Source organism: Suricata suricatta, chromosome 8 (genome assembly GCF_006229205.1).
Source record: "Suricata suricatta isolate VVHF042 chromosome 8, meerkat_22Aug2017_6uvM2_HiC, whole genome shotgun sequence".
NCBI lineage: Eukaryota > Metazoa > Chordata > Mammalia > Carnivora > Herpestidae > Suricata > Suricata suricatta.
Window position 1 is genome coordinate 39,965,658 of NC_043707.1, and position 19,982 is coordinate 39,985,639.

The following is a 19,982-nucleotide window of genomic DNA, read 5'->3' on the forward strand; positions in this document are numbered from 1 at the left end:
TACACTTGCGGGGCGCGTTTCTGTTTATTTGTTTTGTATATGGTTCGGTTTGGAAGTAAGGGTTAAGATCACTCACCTCTCCCAATTTAGCCCCGTCCAGGCCCTCTCTGGAGGGATCGACGTACGGAGGCTGGAGGCCAAAGGCTACCCAGGCAAGTGGTGACCTCGGAGGCAGAATCGCCGCCTCGAGTCGCGCAGCTAACGGCAAAAATGATTGACGTGGCTGGAAGGGGCTTAATCTCGGAAGCTTCCTTAAAGATGAATGGGAAAAGGGTGGTGAGGGTGACAGTCTTCCCCGCCCGCCGGCTCGCCCTTACTCTTTCTCCTCTCCCCTCTGGGTCGGCTGTGCGCACCCCACGACCTGATTTACTAAGAGAGTCATGTGGGACAGGAGAGAGGGGAAAAGCCCCTGATAGCAATTACGGTAACTCGGTGGCAAACGCAAACGGACTTATTTACATATAATTTGCATGCCCAGGTACTTATGAAAGTACCCGATATGTCTGTACTTCCTGTCTAACACGGCGTCTGCACCCGCTTGCTAGCCAGCTCCTCTCTCTTCTAGGCCGGGACCCCCGTCCCTTTTCCAGTAACTTTTACTACCTTTCCGGTTACCTAGCGGGGCAAACGCTACCTCCTAGCCTTGGGAAGATTGGCCGCTCCTCCTACCCGTAGGCTGCTCCCTTCGCCTCCCTCCCCGGCTTCCAAATGCCTCTTCCCCGCCCCGTTTTCTATTTCTGAACAGGCATGTTCCAGGCAGCCCCGCCGACTCCTTAGATTGCTATGGGATTGGTAGGGTCCTGAGCGTCGAAGAAGCCGGGAGGCATAGCCGAAGCAGGGAGGCATAGCCGAAGAAGGGCTGCTGGGACTCACGAGAAGAATCGAGCCCTGCTGGGATTTTACTTATTATTTGTTTGTTATTTTTGGTCTTGCTTTTGCTGAGGGAGGGAGAGGAGGCTGCGCGGCTCGAACTTGAAGCAGCGCGAAGGCCCCCTCAGGCGGCGCCGAGGGCAGCCCCGAAGCCGGGGCCTGGCTCCGCCGCTGCGGCCGCTGTCAGGGAAGCGCAGGCGGCCAATGGATCCCAGGAGCGGCCGCTGCTGCTGAGGCGGCGGTGTCGGCAGCCCGACCCCGACCGCCCGCACCCCCTCCGCGGGGCTCCCCCGGAGGTAAGCGACTCCTTCCCCGTCAGTCCTCCTGGCCTTGTGAGTGTGGGGCGGGGGGGGGGGTCCCCTCCCCTCTCCCACCCTGTCCCGCGCAGCCTTTCCCCGCCCCCACACCTGAGTTCAACTACAAAACTGACCTTCCGGTGGCAGCTGCACCCCGAGCGCCTTCTCCACCCTTTCCCCTCAAACCCAGGGTCCTCCTATGCTTTTTTGGCTTCCTCTTCTGTTTAGCTCCTCCCTCGGCCCCGGGGATCCAGCCCCCGCCCCCCCGTCCCTGTTGCCTCTGTCCCGAATTATTGTCTATTAAGTCATGAACCTTTTCCACATCAGGACACCTCTTGTAATGCCCATCCTTGTTTGCCCTTCCTCGTCGTCTGTGTTCCCGCCCCACACCTTTCCCACAGCCTCCACCTTCGTCCCATTTTCCTATTTTGCCCCTTTCCTGCGATGTCTTCGTGCAACCCCAGCACCGGGCTCCCACTTCCCTGTGGCTCTCTTCCTCTGTTTCTGATTCCATTACCTCACTGCCACCCACCCAGCTCCTGGCTTCCAGGAATCGTCCCTCCTCTCTCCTTAAATCTCAGGGCCTCGTCGTCATTCCCAAAGTACCGTTTGCATTGTACTTTGACCTTAATCCTTACCCTCTTCTCCGGAGTGCTTTATGAGCCCTGCAACTTCCCTTGGCTTCCCCTTCACCCCGTCCCCAAATCCCTCAACCTCTGGAGGTTTGTTCCCATAGAAGAAACGAGATCTGACAGTGCCCCTTCGCAGTCAGGATTCCCTCAAGTCTCAGGGATTTTGCTGATCCTTGGGACACTTGACTGTGTTTTCCGCATGGTCTTCTTCCTGTGCTCTCTGTTGCATTCTCTGTCTTCACGTACCACTCATTTCAGGATCAGCTAAACCTTGAGCTGAGAAGAAAATGTGTTGGGAGGAGGGGGAGCTTCTGCTGTCTCACTCGGGATTTTCTGGACAGAGGGGTGTTTCCGAAGGATGGAGCAAGTTTTGGAGAAGTCCCTATCAGATGACACTTTGTTGACTCGTCAGGATCAGCCGCTGGGAGAGATGAACAGGCCTGCCTGGAAACTGAATGAGGCTGTGAAAAAGTTTGTTTTGGATTACGTAATTTGAGGCTGGTCTTTGAGGGTGTCTTCCCACCCTTGTCCAGATCTGAAAGGAGTCCATTCACTGCCGGTGGATTACTAGAATAGTTTCAATAGAGTCCATAAGAGCTTAGGCCTGGGGTCGGGTTGGGGGTAATGGGGAAAAGGAACATGAGACATTAGAAGAGGGTTGTAGGGGGCGCCTGGGTGGCTCAGTCAGTTAAACGTCCAACTTCGACTCATGTCATGATCTCATGGTCTATGAGTTCAAGCCCGGCATCAGGCTCTGTGCTGACAGCTCAGAGCCTGGAGCCTGCTTCAGGTTCTGTGTCTCCCTCTCTTTCTGCCCCTACCCTGCTCATGCTCTGACTCTCTCTCTCTCTCTCTCTCTCTCTCTCTCTCTCTCTCTCTCTCTCTCTCTCCCACACACACACACACACACACACACACACACAATTTAAAAAAAAAAGAAAAAGGTTGTACATTCAGAAACAGAAGTTATGACTTCCTTGCTTGACCTCTAGAGTGACCTTTTGGGAAGAAGGGCCCACTCTGTGGGCACCGGTACAGTAACAGGCTACTTGTAGGATGTGGGGGTGGGGGGAAATTAGACTTGGTTTATGTGTGTACAGAATAGTATGGGCTTCTTAAACGAAAGGCATTTACTAGTCGTGGTTTGGCTGACCTGAGACTCGGTCTCTCTATTAGGTCTTTCTGGTCGACAGGTGTGGTGACAAGTCGGTGTGAAAGACCAGCGCCAGGCCTGCTTCCTCTGTTTGCCTCGTGTTTTTTCCCCACTGCATGAAACCTCTGACCACCTGTGCTGTTCCCCTTGGACTTGATCTGTAACACCAGATTTTGTAGGTGGGAGGGAAGTTTGTGGGAAAGCCCTTTGAGGAAGGTCACTGGGGGAGAGCTTGGGGTGAGGGGGGACTCAGGAAACTAGTCTCTCCCTTGTGCCCTGTTTCTCTTGGCCTTATGAGAGTGAAGAGGGCATGTGCACTTCCATTCATCTTCTGACTCTAGGTCTCTTTCAAAGTCCTCACTCGTCCTCTTCCCACTTCTTTGTCTCCCTCGTTGTCCCTCAGACAGAGTTCAGTGTCCTATCCTCCTCTTTAGGAGTAGACCCACTCTTCTGCAATACCCCCACGGGAACCCATATTTCCTCCAGTTTCCCTGCTTCGTTCTCAGAGCTGGCTCCACGCTGCTGCATGAGAACATGTTTGCCAAATGCCATCCAAAGCAGCAAATTGAAATTCTTTGATTTGGAGAAGTTTGGGTGGAACCTTTCAGTAATTGGCACGAGACAAGAGAGAGCCTAGTCTAAGCACACTTGGGGCTTCAGCAGGGAGAAACAGTTCAGGGCGAGGTGAGTGCACAGCTTCCTTTCTTTGAGATCTGTCTGTTTCAGCAGAGGCCCCAGAGCTGGCTTGGGTTGTCTGGCTGGAATCTGCTCCTACCAGCTCCCACAGGCCTGCACAGAGACTTCTCAGCCTGATTCAATATTGACTTACCTACCCTGAGACCACTGCCTTTCCTACCTCCTGCTGGTAGCTTGAGAATGCCCTCATCCCTGATGCCAACCCCCCACTGCGGCCTTGGAGAAGCATTTACCTGGTTCCTGCTAAGGCCTGAGCCTGCTTGACTGTACAGCCCAGAGTTTCTACAAGGAAAAAATAGTCCTCAGTCTCTACCTTGTCCATTGAGGTCAAGGGGGAAAGATGAGCGGAGACCTTCTTAAAGGAAGGTTTAAGTTAGATTTAAGATGTGAGGAGAAACTCCTCAACACAACAGGCAGTCTAGGGTGATGAGGAGTCTCTTTTGAAGAGTGACCTCTTTTTAAAAATTACTATCAAAGGTGGGGCGCCTGCCTGCCTCAATTGGTAGAGCCCATAACTCTTGATCTTGGGCTTATAAGTTCAAGCCCCACACTGGGTATAGAAATTACTTAAAAATATAAAATCTTAGGGGCGCCCGAGTGGCTTGCTCAGTCAGTTAAGCGTCTGACTCTTAATTTCAGCTCAGATCATTATTTCATGGTTTGTGGGATCAAGCCCTACACTAACAGCATGGACTTTGCTTGGGATTCTTTCTCTCCCCCCTCCCATTGGTATGCACTCAGTGGCTCCCTCTCTAAACAGACAAACATTTAAATAAGTAATAAATAGGGGTGCCTGGGTGGCTCAGTCAGTTAAGCCTCCGACTTCGGCTCAGATCAGAGCTCACGTTCGTGGGTTCGAGCCCCGCGTCAGGCTCTGTGCTGACAGCTAGCTCAGAGCCTGGAGCCTGCTTCCGGTTCTGTGTCTCCTTCTCTCTCTGCCCCTCCCCCTCTCATGCTCTGTCTCTCTCTATATCAAAAATAAGTAAAACACTAAAAAAAAAAATTAAAAAAAAAAGTAATAAAATCTTTTTAAAAATACGGCAAACATGTACTTGGTAATAAATCCAGTGGTACTTAAGGGTTTATGAGATCAACAGTTCCTTTTCATTCATCCGTACTCCTACTCCTTTAGACTTCATATCTTCATTATCGCACTATTTATTTCTGAAGGTTAGCACTATACCATTGAATAAAATGGTTGTGCCTCTATTTCTTAATTTATTAATTGTAACAAAAGAGGATTGAACTTTAGAGGATTTACACTGGTTGTTTATATAATTGTCACTTTTATTTATCAGAAGTCTGTATAACTGTAAATAACATATGCGAACCCCTCTTTCTTTTCCATGACTTGTAACAGTCTCTCTTAACTACACACCTTGTAGGATGAAGATAGTGGCTTCACTACCTTTGTTTCTAACTTACATGCTCCATCTCAGAGGGAGAAAAATTGAGCTTGCCTATCTGCTTGGAAATCAGATTCTCTTAAGACTATTTTATGAAAATACAGGAACTTGTGAAACATGAGATTTGGTCTGAACCAATTCATATTTATCTAGTCCCTCAGGAAGGGAACAGTGATTAACTGGGTAAAGAGATTGATTTGGGGATTTTTACATCTTATCCTAGCAGAGGCCAATCCGGGAAGGCCTTTAATGGAGGCCAGTAGAGGGTTGGAAGGTTGTTTGCTTGGAGTCGTTTGAGGTGATGAGAAGTGGGAATCCAGGTTAAACATCCCCTCCTCCTAGAGTTTTTGCAGACATTTACTTAAATGCTAGGTCACATAGAACACATGCATGTATAGCCTCTCAATCCTATCACTGCTGTGCCCTGCCCTGAATAGCCCCTGATGCTCAGACAAGGACTCCCTACATTGCCCAGACAGTAAGCTGTGGAGCCCAATCAGTTTTTAACACTCCTCCACTTTCATCCCAGTGCCTAGAAGCCAGCTGCTAGGCTGGAGCCCAGGAGGCCTGTTCAGTTCCCTTTATCTAATTGGAAGGACAGTTTAGACTCTGAGTGTGAAATGTGGAGCTCAGTTGTTTGAACATCTTTGAAGAACATAGGAGCCATTTGATATTAAAGATTTGGATTTTCTTTTTTTTTTTTTTTTACTTATTCTCTCGGGAGCATGCAAGTGAGAGGGGAAGAGGGTAGAGAGAAAGAGAGAATCTTAATCAGGCTGCATTCTCAGCATGGAGCCTGACTCGGCACTCAGTCCCATGACCCTAGGATCCCATGACCTGAGATGAAATCAAGAGTCAGATGCTCAACAGACTGAAATACCCAGGAGCCCCTCTTTTTACTTATTCTCTTACAAGGGGAAGGGTGATGCATACAGGACCTGTTCCTTCCTTTTTTCTCTGGCTTTCTAGCCCTTTCCCTTTCTCTAGGATAGTTACTTACTGAAACTATATTGTCTTTGTTTTTGAAAAGGAACGAATTGATGTTGAAGACCACATCGGGATTTAGGCTTTAGAGTATCCTTTTCCTATTTCTTATTGTCTAAATTGGCAACTCAGCATCTCCTTCCCCCCATGACGTGCTTCAGATGCAGGCCGTCCCTGAGGCTTAGAGAGGCCCGGGAGGTCCAGCTCCAGTTTAGTAGTTTCTAGTACTGGGCCTTCCTGCATAGGAGAAGTGTCCAGTTTTCCTGCACCTCATGACACTGCCGGATGTGGAGAAGTCCCCTGAGTACTGTGATTTGGGATTCCTGGTAAGCCCTGGGATAAAATAATAATAGTGGCAGGCTTACCTCCCTTCCTGGTGCCAGTAACAATCCCAATTGTGATCAATATGGGCAGGCATCTGCTGCATATCCTAGTGAGGTCTGTGGTGCTGAATGTGGGAGACTGCCTGAACTTTACATCTCTTGGAAGTTTTGAAAAGTAGATGTTAGGAGCTTTTGGTGACTTGGAAGTCTCTGGAATAGAGGGAAGGGGAAAGATGTGCCAAGCATAGACAGAATGAGGGGAAAAAGTTAGTTGTATAAACCACTTGAAGCTGTCTTGTGAGGTTTTCAGCAGACCTAAAAGGTAGTGGTCTCTGTTGAGTTAGAATGACTGTCTAGTGCAGAGTGCCCTGCAGAGGTGTGGCCAGGGGAGAGGAGAGCTTCCTCATGACTCCCCTGTCACCTAAAGCTGCAAGTAGAGACAGATCCACCTAGGCAGCCATGCTGGTTCTGCTGCTCCGAGGGTGCTGCCCAGTTTTAGGAGAGATAATGAATGAGTTGCCAAACTTTTACTGATACCAAGCTCAAGCTGCATCGGAGAAATTAAATTTGGGGATGGGAACTTCTTGTTTGACAGAGTTGGGAGAAAGAGAAACCCAAGTAGCCTTTTTTGGTGACCTCTGAGAACAGAAGAGTTTCTCGTCTGTCTTCTGGCAAGACTTCTGTGGGGCCTGCTGGGACACAGACAGCTGGACTGTAATGGTACTGGCAGAGCAGAGTAGCTGTGATTCTTAACTTTTCAGAGGTTCGAGAAGAGGCACTGTAAGGGTGGCAGTGGAAAATAGGGCTTCTCAGTGTGATTAGAGGACATGTATCTCGAGCCTCTTTTCACCTACAAAGAACTTTGGAGTTCTGTGACCCCAGATTCCTTAGCATCAAAGGTTATGTCACTAATAGTTGGAAATGACCTGCATTGCAGCTCTACAGTAGATTCTGCCTTCCTCTCGCCCATGCTCTTGAGTTTGTCTTAGATTCACCCCTGAGCCCATCGCTGACTACGGTCACACCCTGGAGCTGGGCTGATCTGACGTTAACAATGTGGCTCTCCTCCTTGTTTTGGATTTTCCTTCTCTTCTGCGCTAAGTCTTCTGATGTGGATTTGGGGAGATTCTGAAGAGTTGTTCGGGGAGAGCAGTGGCTTTTGTCAATCCAGAGAGAGGATTTGTCACTCCAGATCCTTGGTGATATCATTCCTGCTCCTCCCTGTACTTTGCATGTTATAGACCCATGAGCTCGAGCCTGAGTTCTTTTTGCCTTCTCCCAACCCTTCCAGTTCTTGAAGTGTGTGTCTGGTGATGGGGAAAGTGGTGTGGGGATAGGAGAGAGCTGTAATGAATGTTTTGGAAGATTCTCAGAGGATTGTAACTCAAATTCACTTTCCTTACCAACAGTATATGGATGTGCACACACAGACTCGTACACATGTACGCCATTGACTAACCTGTTAGGTTATTGAGACTCACCTACTGTTTATTGAGTAATACTGTGTGTCACGGACTGTGCTTTCACACACATGAAGTTATTCCACAGTGTAACAGTGAGAAGTAGATGTTTTTCCCATGTTGCAGTTGAGGAAACTGAAACTCAGAAAGTATATGGTTTGCATAAGTTTATCCATCTTATAATGGCAGAGCCAGGATCTTGAGTCCCATCCCAGCCTCTTTGACTCTACCTTCAGGAGTCTTTCCACTTCAGCTGCCACAACACTAGAGAAAGAGGGATGGTGTCATGAAGTCAGACAAGCAGAGAAATGGCACACTTGAGCAGAGTTGATGATGGTTGTTTTAGAGCTATTTTCTTCTAAGTGAAGCCTGGTTGGTATTTACTGGCCCTATTTCTTGGGAACCTTGAGTCTAAAGAGAAGGTAAAGTATCTGTGATTAGAAAAATATATCAAGACGTTGATACTACATAAAGGTGAGATACTTAGGACCGGTGTATGGAGTGTTATATGAGTATGAGTAAGGAAATAACAGTTTAAAGAAGAAAAGAAGAAGGTCACTGGCAGGCATGTCCAGGGAGACCCAGGAAGAGCACAAAGATAGGAGAACATTTGAAGAGTTAAGGTCAAGGGAATGAGACCAGAATTGCTTCCCAGTCTGCCTGCAGCCTTTGTAAACCTGTATAAACATAACACGTAGGGCAGCATTTTGCAAGTACAAGGTAGGAAAAGAGGCTAAGCCGAGCAGCCAAGTGCAGAAGGAAGGAAGAGTGACACGGTGATCAGCCATAGAAGTGATCAAGGGAGGCTTCATGGGAGATGACTTGTCATCTGACTTTGAAGAGCTCCAGGAAGATAAACAGAGAGGAGGGGCCTGGGAAGGTTTCGTGGTGACGAATGAAGACCCAAGGGTGCCACCACTAACTGGTGTATCTGTGTCTCCCTTTTTGTTCCTTTTTCTGTCCAGCCTGGAAGCTCGAAGTCTGGCGGTGGCCATGGGAGACATGGTGGTGGAACCTGCCCCCCTGAAGCCAGCTTCTGAGCCCACTCCTGGCCCACCAGGGAATAGCGGGGGCTCCTTGCTAGGTGTCATCACAGAAGGGGTCGGGGAACTATCGGTGATTGACCGCGAGGTGGCTCAGAAGGCCTGCCAGGAAGTGCTGGAGCAGGTCAAGCTTTTGCGTGGAGGCGTGGCCGTCTCCTGCTCCAGCACCCCACTGGAGCTGGTCAATGGGGATACTTTGGACAGCTCCATCCGTTGCCTGGATGACCCACCTTCTCAGATACAGGAGGAAGAAGATGAAATGGGGGCCACCGTGGCCTCGGGCACGGCCAAGGGGACGAGGAGGCGGCGGCAGAACAACTCAGCCAGACAATCCTGGCTGCTGAGGCTGTTTGAGTCAAAACTGTTTGACATCTCCATGGCCATCTCCTACCTGTACAACTCCAAGGAGCCCGGAGTGCAGGCCTACATTGGCAACCGGCTCTTCTGCTTTCGCGATGAGGATGTGGATTTCTATCTGCCCCAGCTGCTTAACATGTACATCCACATGGACGAGGACGTAGGTGACGCCATCAAGCCCTACATAGTGCACCGTTGCCGCCAGAGCATTAACTTTTCCCTGCAGTGCGCCCTGCTGCTCGGGGCCTACTCCTCAGACATGCACATTTCCACTCAGCGACACTCCCGTGGGACCAAGCTCCGGAAGCTGATCCTCTCAGACGAGCTGAAGCCAGCTCACCGAAAGAGGGAGCTGCCCTCTTTGAGCCCAGCACCTGACATGGGGCTGTCTCCCTCTAAGAGGACTCACCAGCGCTCCAAGTCCGATGCCACCGCCAGCATAAGTCTTAGCAGCAACCTGAAACGAACAGCCAGCAACCCTAAAGTGGAGAACGAGGATGAGGTAAAATGCCTGGAAGGGGCCAGGGGGCAAGGTGGCATGGAGACAGGGTATCTGGCCTGCAGTTCCTCCATCCTGTGCTCTCCCGCGCTCTATGTCATCTCACTAATAAAAGCATGGGATGTCAGAGTGGAAAAAGACCTTAGAATTCATGTATTCCAACTGCCTCGTTTTACAAGGGAAGAACTCAGACCCAGAGAGATAAAGTGACCTCCCTCGGGTTCTATAGCTAATAGCAAGGCTGATACTCCTGACTCTGCCCGGTTGTTTTTACTCAACTTCCCTGCCCTTCCATTGCTTACTAAGTACTGGGGCAGAGACCCCTCTCACCCTGACTTGAGATCTGGGGTCCCTACCAGAACCTCTCAGAGCAGCAGGCATGCAGGAGGAGAAGGGATGGCGTGGGTGCTGCAGGGAAGGAGTATTAAACAGAGCCTTCGCCTCATTCTCCTGGTCACTCCTCCTTCTCATCCCTCTGCCCCACTCCCCAGTGATCCTCCTATTCGTCGACTTACGAGTAAGGTTTATTTACTGTCACTGAGACATCTGCAAGATGCCCTTGTGCCTACCTTTCCTCCGGAGAAGGGATGTCTTACTGATGTCTTTCCCTTTACATTTGGGAGAAGCACAAAGGGAAGAAGGAAACAGTCTTGGTGTGGAGTAAATGTTGGGCATGCCCAGAGGCTAGTCAGAGACTTGAGGGCTGGAAAGAGGAGAAGACTGCAGGAGCAGTCAGGGTGTCCAGTTTAGGATCCAGAGCAGGGAGGAGATAAGCCCATCAGTAGGTTATGCTTACCTTCCATTCCAAGTCTGGGCAGATAGCTTGGGAAGTTACCAATGGACAACCGAGTGTCAGTGACCTGGGGACAATGGTGCCCCAGTGCCCCCTTCTGACTCTCCAACATCCCAGCTCTCATCCTGGCTGCCAGCCCAGCCTAGGAAAGAAGGGAGAAAAGAATAAGGAATTTGCACTTGTTGGAAAACGCATATAGCCATGGTGCTGGCATGTGCCCCTGTGGGGCACAGAACCCACCCACGATTTTGATACAATGAGACTTCTTTCAGCTGCTTTGAATCAGAGTGACAAAGGGAAGGAGAAAGCAGGAGGGACGGAGACCACAGAGCCTGCTTTCTGGAAATTCGAGATTTCGTTATAATAATAATAGTGAAGCTAAAAGAGCTAACGTTTACTGAATGTTAATGTGTCAAGCATCATGCCAAGTACTTTACATTTCATCCTCACAGTAGTCCTGAGACAGGGATTATTTTATCACTGGGGAGATAAGCTTAGAGGGGCGAGGGGATTTGCCCAGGGCCCCTCAGCCGTCCCTCAGTTTGCAACTGGTGCTCCTCATCATTCAGCCAAATCATTTTGCTTATTTCTCAGCACCGTTTTCCTAGGCCCTCGGCTGTCAGGGTCCCACTTGGGAAGAGTGGCCTAGGCCTTAGCCATCTTGGTTTCCACCATTCCACGCACTGGCAGAAGAGCCCAGCTATTCTCAGAACCAAAATGGACCATTTTCTTTTCTGGTTGAGCTTGGCAGGCAAGTCCAGAATCATGAAAGGAGGTTGTTACAGAACAAGAAGAATCATTCATCTCTGGCGGGACCACAGTCAAGAAGGGATGGGGAGCCCCTTCCTTGGGGTCAGACCCGTAGCAGTGTGTGTGTGAGCAGCTGGAAGTGGGTCCCTTGGTGCCTCCTGTCAGGTGTGGCTTTTCTCTGTGCACATTTGGTAGTCCTTGTCTTGGGGCCAGAAAAGCTGAGGCCTCAGGGCTACTCTGTGCTGGTCCTTGGTCCCTCTTCCTTGGTTCTAACTCCCACGGTGGGATCATGGGAGACTCTGAGACCCGTATTCTGTTAAATCCTCTAGGATGGTTTCTCTGGCTGCCATTCTTTCTAGCCTGGCTCCATATCTTGGGTCACTAGATCCAGGAAGGGAAAGAGATACCACCTCCCTAGGCATCCCTGGGGTATCTGATGCTGGCAGAATGAGACACTTGAACCCGCTGTGCCTTCCTAGGAAACGTGAGAGCAGGAGGGAGAGAATAGACATGAATATCTCAGTGGATCTGAGCACTGGTGTCCCCCACAGAGGTCTCTGCAACCCCTTTGGCAACTTGAGGATACATCTTTGCAGGCCAGATACCAAGGGGATTGGTTTTCCTCCTTCTGCTCCTTCTGCTCCTTTTCCCCCTGTTGTGTGACATTTGTTCACCCACCAAGTGAGGCTGTACAGTGCGCAGTGTCCAGGGCCAGAAGCAGTGGAGGGTAAGGTGCGACCCATCCCTCTAGGAACTTGGAATGTGAGACCCCATTATTTGCAAGAGCTTTTAGTGTGGGACTCTCGATTTGGTGTCCTGAAACTTCACGGGACTGATCAGTCCTAGGAGGTTTTTGGTGGAGGTTGTGACTCTTGAAAAACTCTTTCTTGCGTATAAGGAGGAAGTCTACAGTTTACTGGACAAAACGTGTACTTACCTAAAGAGCAGCTCTAGAGGGTAAAGCGAGGCCACAGAAGAATAGGCCCTGGGGCCGCCAGTCCAGCTCTTTCCCTGCCCAGAGTCTCCCTGCACAGTCGTCCTCTCCCCAGAGGTCACACAGGGCCCTGCTTTCCTTTAATGACCAGTGGAAAACACTGTGCCTGGAGGGCGGCAGCACGCCTCTCTCCCGCGCCTCACTGTGTCAGCCCCAGGCCTGCCGCTTCAAAGTGGTTTCTGTCCATCTGGCCAGAGAGCTCTGCTCAGGTAGTTTTCCTTCCCGTTTGTACCAAAATGCTAAGCCTTTGGGCCTTGAATAGGGGCCCAGGGAGCAGAGATAATTTAGGTACCATCCCCACTCCACTCCCTGTCCCACACAGTGACACTCCTAGTAGATCAGCTTTGTCTGTTCAGGACTGTAACCTTTGTACAGGGAAATCTCCTGTGTGTCACACTGGAAACCCCAGTGGGCCTTCCAGCCTGATGCAGTGTGATGTCAGCTTCTTGGCCTCAGCGTCTGTCCTGGAGCTGACTCAGTATGGGTGACTCAAGCCTGCAGAGTGGGAGAGAAGAGCAGGTCATGCTACACCTCCCTCCCCTCCCCGCCGAGGCTGGAGTGAGGCGGCCCAGCCCATCTGTGGAAGAGTCCGCTGGAGCACTGCACACAGAGACAGTGTGCTGCCTGCTCCTCCTTCCCCAGCCAGCTCCTAGATAGAGATGGCCAGACTCCGGCATCCTCCTCGATGCCTCAGTTCTCCCTCCCGCCTCTACTCAAGGCAGAGGCCGTGTTGCCTTGGGAGAGTGTTTGGCTTGCCTTCTCCCTCAAAGTGCCCCTCTCCCCAGATTCTTCAAGGAATGACCTGACTGTAGGACCTCCAGTTAGAAGAGAATGCAAACCATGGACTGGAATTAAGTAGATGCTGGCCATCCTGATTGTAGAGTAGAGGCTCTGTGACCACTGCCCTCCTGGCCCGGGACCCCCCAGGACTCTGTCTCCTAAGGCCAGGTCCCTGCACTCCTGCAGGTTCGTGCAAGGGTATTGCCCCTTTCTCCCTGCCCTGGGAGACCTGGGCTGGCAGAACTCAGGACGGGTGTGTGCATGAGCTGCAGCAGAGCTGCTGAAGGAGAGTTTGACCACCAGCCCTTTCCCCTGATTTGCTCACAGACACCACTAAGACAGGGTGACCTTTAGACAGACCCCGAACCTAGGCCCTGGACGGCCGCAGCCCAGCTGCTCTGCTTTCTCAGGTGGGTGCAGCCAGGGCCAGCTCCCCAGCTCAGGTCCCCAGATGGTAATTTATTGAGCGGGCCATGAAGTAACCTGATAAGCCTGCGGAGGTTTGGTAGAGTTATTCCATCCTGTACGCCTAGCAGCATCTAGCCCCAGGTGTCATGCTCATGGCTCTGGAGTGTCCCTTGTCAGCTGCTTCAGTGTTGGGACTGGTCTTCCCAGGGCGATCATGGCGCTGATTGGAGAGGAGAAACCCTTCACCCTGAAAGTTCAGCTCTTCTGCTTCCTCCCTGTTGTTTCTAAGAAGCTGGAGGACTGCGGGCTTTCCAGTATGGGGCCATGCAGTGCGTTAAATTTGGTCCCTTTGTGGTGGTTTCTACAGAGAAGACTGGTTGGGAGCACGTGATTGGTTGAAGAGGGAGCAGGCAGCTTGCCAGTGTAGCTACCACCCTGGGGCACCCAGGTGTGGGGCTTGTCCTGGAGGGAGCCGGGTGCAGGCAGGGAGAGAAGGGGAGAAAGTGAAAAGCACAGGTCCTAAGTTTCCTCAACCCTGCGTAGGTCAAGGTCTGAGCTTGTGTCAGTGTCTCCCACAAGTGTCAAGGATTTGGGCAAGTGGTGTTTCTGGGTTGACTTTCTCTGGTTAAAGCAGCAAGATACAGAGATCTGGAGAGAAGCTATTATGATCTAGGTTGGAGCTAAATTCTTTGCCTTTGTCTCTCTCCCCTCCCTCCCTGTCCCTCCTCCTTCCCTTGCCCTCTGGCCCTTTCCCAGGAGCTCTCCTCCAGCACCGAGAGTATTGATAATTCATTCAGTTCCGTAAGTGGGGCCAGGCTGGGACTGGGTGGCAGGCTCCCCTCCGTGGCCGCATTTCCTCTCCGTCCCCAGGTCTTCTGAGTCCCCAGGCCAAGGCTGGAGTTAAAAGGTGCCTTTTCTTCCAGGGAGAACAGGCACTCCCACCAGGCCTCCCCAGCCTGGAGGAGTTCCCTGTCCTTTGCCACCAGTACCCTGAGCCCAAGTCGGGCCTTCTCCCAGATACAGCTGGGATGCAGCATGACTCAGCCCCCAGTTCCTGGGTCTCTGGAGCAAACAGCTGGGAGAGAGGTAGAATTTACCCCTGGATTGGAACCAAGGACTGCTTGGCAGAAACCCCCAGGGTCCTGTTTCCCCCACCCAGAACCCTTTCCCCATGGCTTCTGCCATCAGACCATCAAATATTTATTCAGCTCTTCTAAATGTGAGGCCCCGTGCTAGGGGAGCAGACTCCAAAAGTAAACAGGATTTGGCCTGAAGGAAAGTTTTACCTCCCCACAGCTGGTTTTCTCTTTTAGCTTCAACCACCTTTCTTCCAGGTCTGAGTTCTTCCCTTTCCCAGCTCACTGCCAGGAGGTTCTTCACTGTGCATTCTCCTTTCTGGTTCCCTCTGGACTAACCCTGTGACCCTCTGATCCCACAGGGTCTTGGACCTTGTTGCTGGGCAGAGACGTGAGAGGAAATGCTGGACCCTCTGGGAGTTTGGATAATATTTTTACACTTTTCTTTTGATTTATCTACCCAATCAATTTTCTCCTTCTGTGCTGATTCCCTTTCAATCATGAATCCTATCTCCTCCCATGTGGCAGAGCCTCTCTTGAGGCCTGGGGTCACACCTCCAACATACTCAAGGAATGTAGGGGCCCCCCAACCAAAATGCTGATTTGAGGATGGAAAGGAAGTCTGCCTTTTCTAATCTGAGAGGACTCTGAATTGGTTGGGGTGGAAGGTCCTTGGAACAGTGACCATTTGCCACCTGAGTGGATGGATTAGGGGAGGAGGATGAACGAAGGAGTGAGTCTCCAAATGTCCTCTTCCTTTCTTTTGCTTTCTCCACATCCCCTGGGTTATTTCCAGGGGCCACAAGAACCCAGTTGTGCTGTCTTCCTGTCTGTATCTCTTTTCAACTCTGTTTCCCAGAGCACCCCTGATTGATTCTGACACCCTGTTTCAGTATTGTGTGGGGCCCTAAACTAGTCCCCTGCGGGGCTGAGGCTGAGAGGTGAGCTGTTCCTTCGAACCCTGGCTCTTTGTACACGCAGAGATGGGCCTGGGACTGTCCAGCTTTCAAAAGAAGCTCTTTTTTGCAGTGTAAGGGAGTGAGGGTAGAAATTCTCAATTCTCAGGAAACGAAACAGGACCCACAGAGAGGGAGAGAAAGGCTTGGTGAGTGAAATACTGTTTCTGTCAGAAGAAGAGAGACTGTTCTTATGTAGCTGAGGGCAGCTGGGCTGGGGATGCCGGGTGGCTACCTTGATAAAGTGCCCTTAAGATAGAAGGACTTAGGCTGGGAAAAGAGCCCTCCTTTGTGTCCGTCTTCCCTCTACCCCACTTCACTCTCCAGACAGACTTTGCCCTTTCTGAAAGAACACTGAAGTACCCAGTCTGAGGAGCCAGGCTCACAGCAGGGAGCTCAAAAGGGGAGCCTAGTCCCTGAGAGCGGGCGAGGACCCAAGCAGGAACCGATGAATGAGACAGGCCTTCAGGGCCCTTGTCAAGGGCTGAAGGGAGCTGTTGCTTTCTCCACCCACCTCTGCGCACCTCCCTCCCTCTGCTTTTGCTGTCCCCTTCGGTTCCCTCATTAATGCAGAGTCTGCTCATATCCCCTCCTCATCCCCCAGTATGTGCAGTGTAAGAGACTGTGGGGGTACACAGGGGGATGCCGTGGGAGGTGACAGCTCATTTGAATGGATTAAGTCCTCCTCCTTTGCAAGGGGACAAAGTGACTCAGAGCCCCCTCCTTAGCCTTGTGGGCTCCGGCAGAGCCTCAACCCCAGAACCTTGAGCCAAGCAGAGCAGGTCAGGTATAAGCAGCCCCTCTCTCTGTCTGCCCACCCATCTTGAAGCCTTGGGACAGTTCCTAAGGAGCTCAGGGCCAAGAGAGGAGGGGTGCCTCTCAGTGACCCACATTCATGCCCCCTCCCCACCCAAGAAGCAGTGTGCAAAGGAGTGGGCTGGCTTTTCTTCCTCCTCCCAGCTCAGGTGGTCAGGCGTTGGGTGGTGGGACCTGCTCCTAGTGCTGAAATGTAGATTCTTCCCCAGAGCTCAGATGTTGGGATCCCTGGCCTGCATGGCCAGGAGTGATGAGTGGGTAAGCCGCTTTTTTCTATGGTTTCTTCACTGTCTTTTACTTCACCCCAACCCCTGTAGCCTGTCAGACTGGCTCCTGAGCGAGAATTCATCAAGTCCCTGATGGCAATTGGCAAGCGGCTGGCCACACTCCCCACCAAGGAGCAGAAGACACAACGGCTGATCTCAGAGCTCTCCCTGCTCAACCATAAGCTCCCTGCCCGAGTGTGGCTGCCCACTGCTGGCTTCGATCACCACGTGGTCCGGGTGCCCCACACCCAGGCTGTTGTCCTCAACTCCAAGGACAAGGTAGGTGGGCTCTGGCCCAAATGCTGCCCTCCCATGGTTGCCTACGTTTGTGTGTATGCCCAGGGAGGCCTGCCAGCATCCCGGACTCTTCCACGGTTCACATGCACCTGGCAATCTTGACTTTACCTCAGTGCTGTTGTGATCCCAAGGGCCATCTTGTCCCCTTTCTTGGGCCTTTTTTTCTGATACCAGAGAGGCCCAATCTTTTTACCTCTCCTCTTCCCATGTCTCGGGAAAGAGTTGTTCTCAGCCTCCTTCCAGCTCTTCTTTAACTCTTAGGCTTTCCAGGTACAGTGACAGTGGGAGTAGAGCAATCTCTTGTTTCTAGGACCTTCTCTGATCAGAGTGGGCGGGGAGGGGAGAAGGATGCCGGCCCCATGTTGGAGAGAACTAGCTGCACTTGTGTGCCGATTGAAATGACTACTAAGGTGTGGCTTCTTCAGAAGAATTGAGGATTAGAACCCTGCTTGGAACAGTGCAGTCTCTTTATCTGTCTTTAGGACAAGCCCCCAGAGACTTCCAGGCCTCTCCGATGGTGGTGATTAATAGTTTTCCCAAGTGCATCATCTGTACAAGCTCAGCTGAAACATGCATTTATTTGTTTATTTGTTTTTAAAGATTTTATTTTGAAGTAATCTCTACACCCATCATGGGGCTCAAACCCACAGCCCTGAGCCAGCAGGCACTCCTAGGCTGAAACATTTTAAAGACCTGTGCATGCTCTCACTCAGACTCTTGAAATGCATGTTCACAGGACAAGTTCACAGTGTCAAGGGACTGACAGGCAAGGGTTGCAGCAAGGAGTGGGCAGCTAGAGGGACAGTGTAGGCCGAGGTGAGACTCGGAGACGGTGGGAGAGGTGAGAGGTACTGTTCTCACACCAACTGCGCCCCACCCCCCCAGGCTCCCTACCTGATCTATGTGGAAGTCCTTGAATGTGAAAACTTTGACACCACCAACGTCCCTGCCCGGATACCCGAGAACCGGATTCGGAGCACACGGTCAGTGGAGAACCTGCCCGAATGCGGTATCACCCATGAGCAGCGGGCAGGCAGCTTCAGCACCGTGCCCAACTACGACAACGATGACGAGGCTTGGTCGGTGGACGACATAGGCGAGCTGCAGGTGGAGGTGAGGGAGCTCCCGGGAGGTGGGACTGGGGCCCAGCACCCGTTCTCCAGGATTTTTCGTTGTATTTGAGACAAGACAGCACACCCTGAGGCAGGCTGAGGCAAGCGGCCGTCTGGGAAAGTAGGTTAGAACAGGGATCAGGGGGAAAGTGCTGAATGATGCCATTCTGGAATATTCAGGTGGAGCTCATTTTCCTGCTGGAAGGAATTCAGGATGAATTCCTAAGCCCCAGGGAATGAGGGAAACAAAGTATTTATTGAACATCTGCTATATAAAGTTGTCTTAGGGAAGCAGAGAATAAGAAGCCATACAGTCATGCATTCAAGAAATATTTATGGGGGGCCTTCTTGGTGCCAGCCTTGAGTACAGTGTGCTAATGAGCAAGGTGGCCTGTGCCTGCAAGGAGTTCATGGCCTGAAAAGAGAGAGGACAGGAGCAGTCAGCAGGGAGCTGTGGGCCAGTGCCATCCCAGTAAGCTGCAGAGGGAGGGCAGGGCACTAACAGGAGCCCCTGAGGGTACTGGTGGGGCTGACTGCAGACCTGGGCCTGGCCACAGCCCAGAGGATTCGCTAAGGAAGTAATAGGTCAGATGGGGAGGAATTTGCTTGACAGAGCACTCCTGGCAGAGGCAACAACAGATGTGCAGAGGCTGGAGGACGAGAGAGCTTGGCCTGGTTGAGGAACTGAAGAACGTGTGTGACTGTGATGTGTGGGGTGGTGCAAAGTGGCGAAGGAGGAGGCCGAGGCGTTGGCGGGGGCCCAATGGTAGAAAGATGCGTGGGACTGCAGGCTAGGGTTGTGCAGAGCCAAGGCACATTGTATGAGGAACTGTGACACAGCCAGATTTCATTTTGTGAAAACAGACTGTCCTTGAGCTTACAGTCCAGTTAGGGAGATGGGACAATTCTTGTTTATAGGATGTACCGCAGGGCAGCGGGCGGCAAGTGCAGAGCGGTCTTGAGAAGTGATCGGCTCCAAAGGAAGGGTCTTACTGGGGATCCTGGGGTCGTATTTGAGAGAGATGGGGAAATACGACCGAAGGGCTGAGATTGAAGAAGTGGTTAGAGGGGACTCGTTTGGAGAGGCTGTGTTCCAGGCCCTAGGGGAGGATGCCGCTGCAGCTGTGGAGAGCGCCTGGCAGAAGCCCAGCTTTCTGGGGCGGCCGTGGTGGTGGTGTGCATGCTTGAACACAGTTGGGGTCTTCTGGAGAACTTGTTAAAAATTCGGACTTCCAGGGGCACCTGGTGGCTCAGTCATTTAAGTGTCTGGCTTCGGCTCAGGTCATGATCTCACAGTTTGTGAGTTCGAGCCCCGCATCGCGCTCTGTGCTGACAGCTAGCTCAGAGCCTGGAACCTGCTTTGGATTCTGTATCTTCCTCTCTCTCTGACCCTCCCCTGCTCATACTGTCACTGAAAAATAAATAAAAAACATTGAAAAAAAATTTTTTTTAATTCGGGCTTCCAGATCTCATTCACAGTAATTCTGCTTTAGAAGGATGGCAGGAAATGGGAATCTGCATTTTAGCAGCCTCCCCAAAAGGCAGGCGTTCTGGAACAGAATCCAGAAGGGAGGGGGTGGGGTTGTGACACAGAGGCAGCGAGCGGGCAGAGTGGAGGAGTAGAGGCGAGGCCTGTGCTTGGCGCTTCTGACTGGCGGTTCCCTGCTGCCCCAGCTCCCTGAGGTGCACACCAACAGCTGTGACAACATCTCCCAGTTCTCTGTGGACAGCATCACCAGCCAGGAGAGCAAGGAGCCTGTGTTCATAGCCGCAGGGGACATCCGGTACGGCCAGACCACCACCTGCCCCTCATTCCTCCTCCCTCACGGGCACTTCCTGTCTCTGTCCCCTTCCCGTGTGTCAGCCTCGTTCCTTCTTCCCTCTCCTTACTCTGTCCTTGTCCTGAGGCCACAGAACTTGAGGCAGTGAAGGGGTAGGTTGAGAAATGACTGGACAACCACAGAAGGAAGTTATATTTTAAGAGGACTCCAAAGGGATGAGAAAGCACCAGAGGA

At 51.6% G+C, this 19,982-nt stretch overlaps 1 protein-coding gene and 1 long non-coding RNA gene across 11 annotated transcripts in view; one reads left to right on the top strand and one right to left on the bottom strand.

Annotated features, from left to right (window-relative positions):
- LOC115298304 lies at positions 1–1,337 on the bottom strand. The gene is made up of 2 exons (XR_003911702.1): positions 1,301–1,337; positions 1–251 (listed from the first exon to the last, which is right to left on the bottom strand). It is a non-coding gene; the product is annotated as an uncharacterized LOC115298304 (long non-coding RNA).
- PI4KB (phosphatidylinositol 4-kinase beta) overlaps positions 515–19,982 on the top strand; it is a 26,006-nt gene continuing 6,538 nt past the window's right edge. For 2 of the 10 annotated variants that reach the window (XM_029946928.1, XM_029946931.1), the window contains exons 1-6: positions 1,491–2,269; positions 8,786–9,722; positions 14,201–14,245; positions 16,610–16,837; positions 17,741–17,968; positions 19,642–19,751. In XM_029946928.1, coding sequence (XP_029802788.1) covers positions 2,157–2,269; positions 8,786–9,722; positions 14,201–14,245; positions 16,610–16,837; positions 17,741–17,968; positions 19,642–19,751 — 1,661 coding nt within the window. In that variant the 5' untranslated portion in view covers positions 1,491–2,156. Of the gene's footprint in view, positions 1,167–1,486; positions 2,270–3,189; positions 3,636–8,785; positions 9,723–14,200; positions 14,246–14,970; positions 15,626–16,609; positions 16,838–17,740; positions 17,969–19,641; positions 19,752–19,982 lie in introns of those variants that run through there. The other 8 variants (XM_029946929.1, XM_029946933.1, XM_029946925.1 and 5 more) reach the window with 8 other exon arrangements.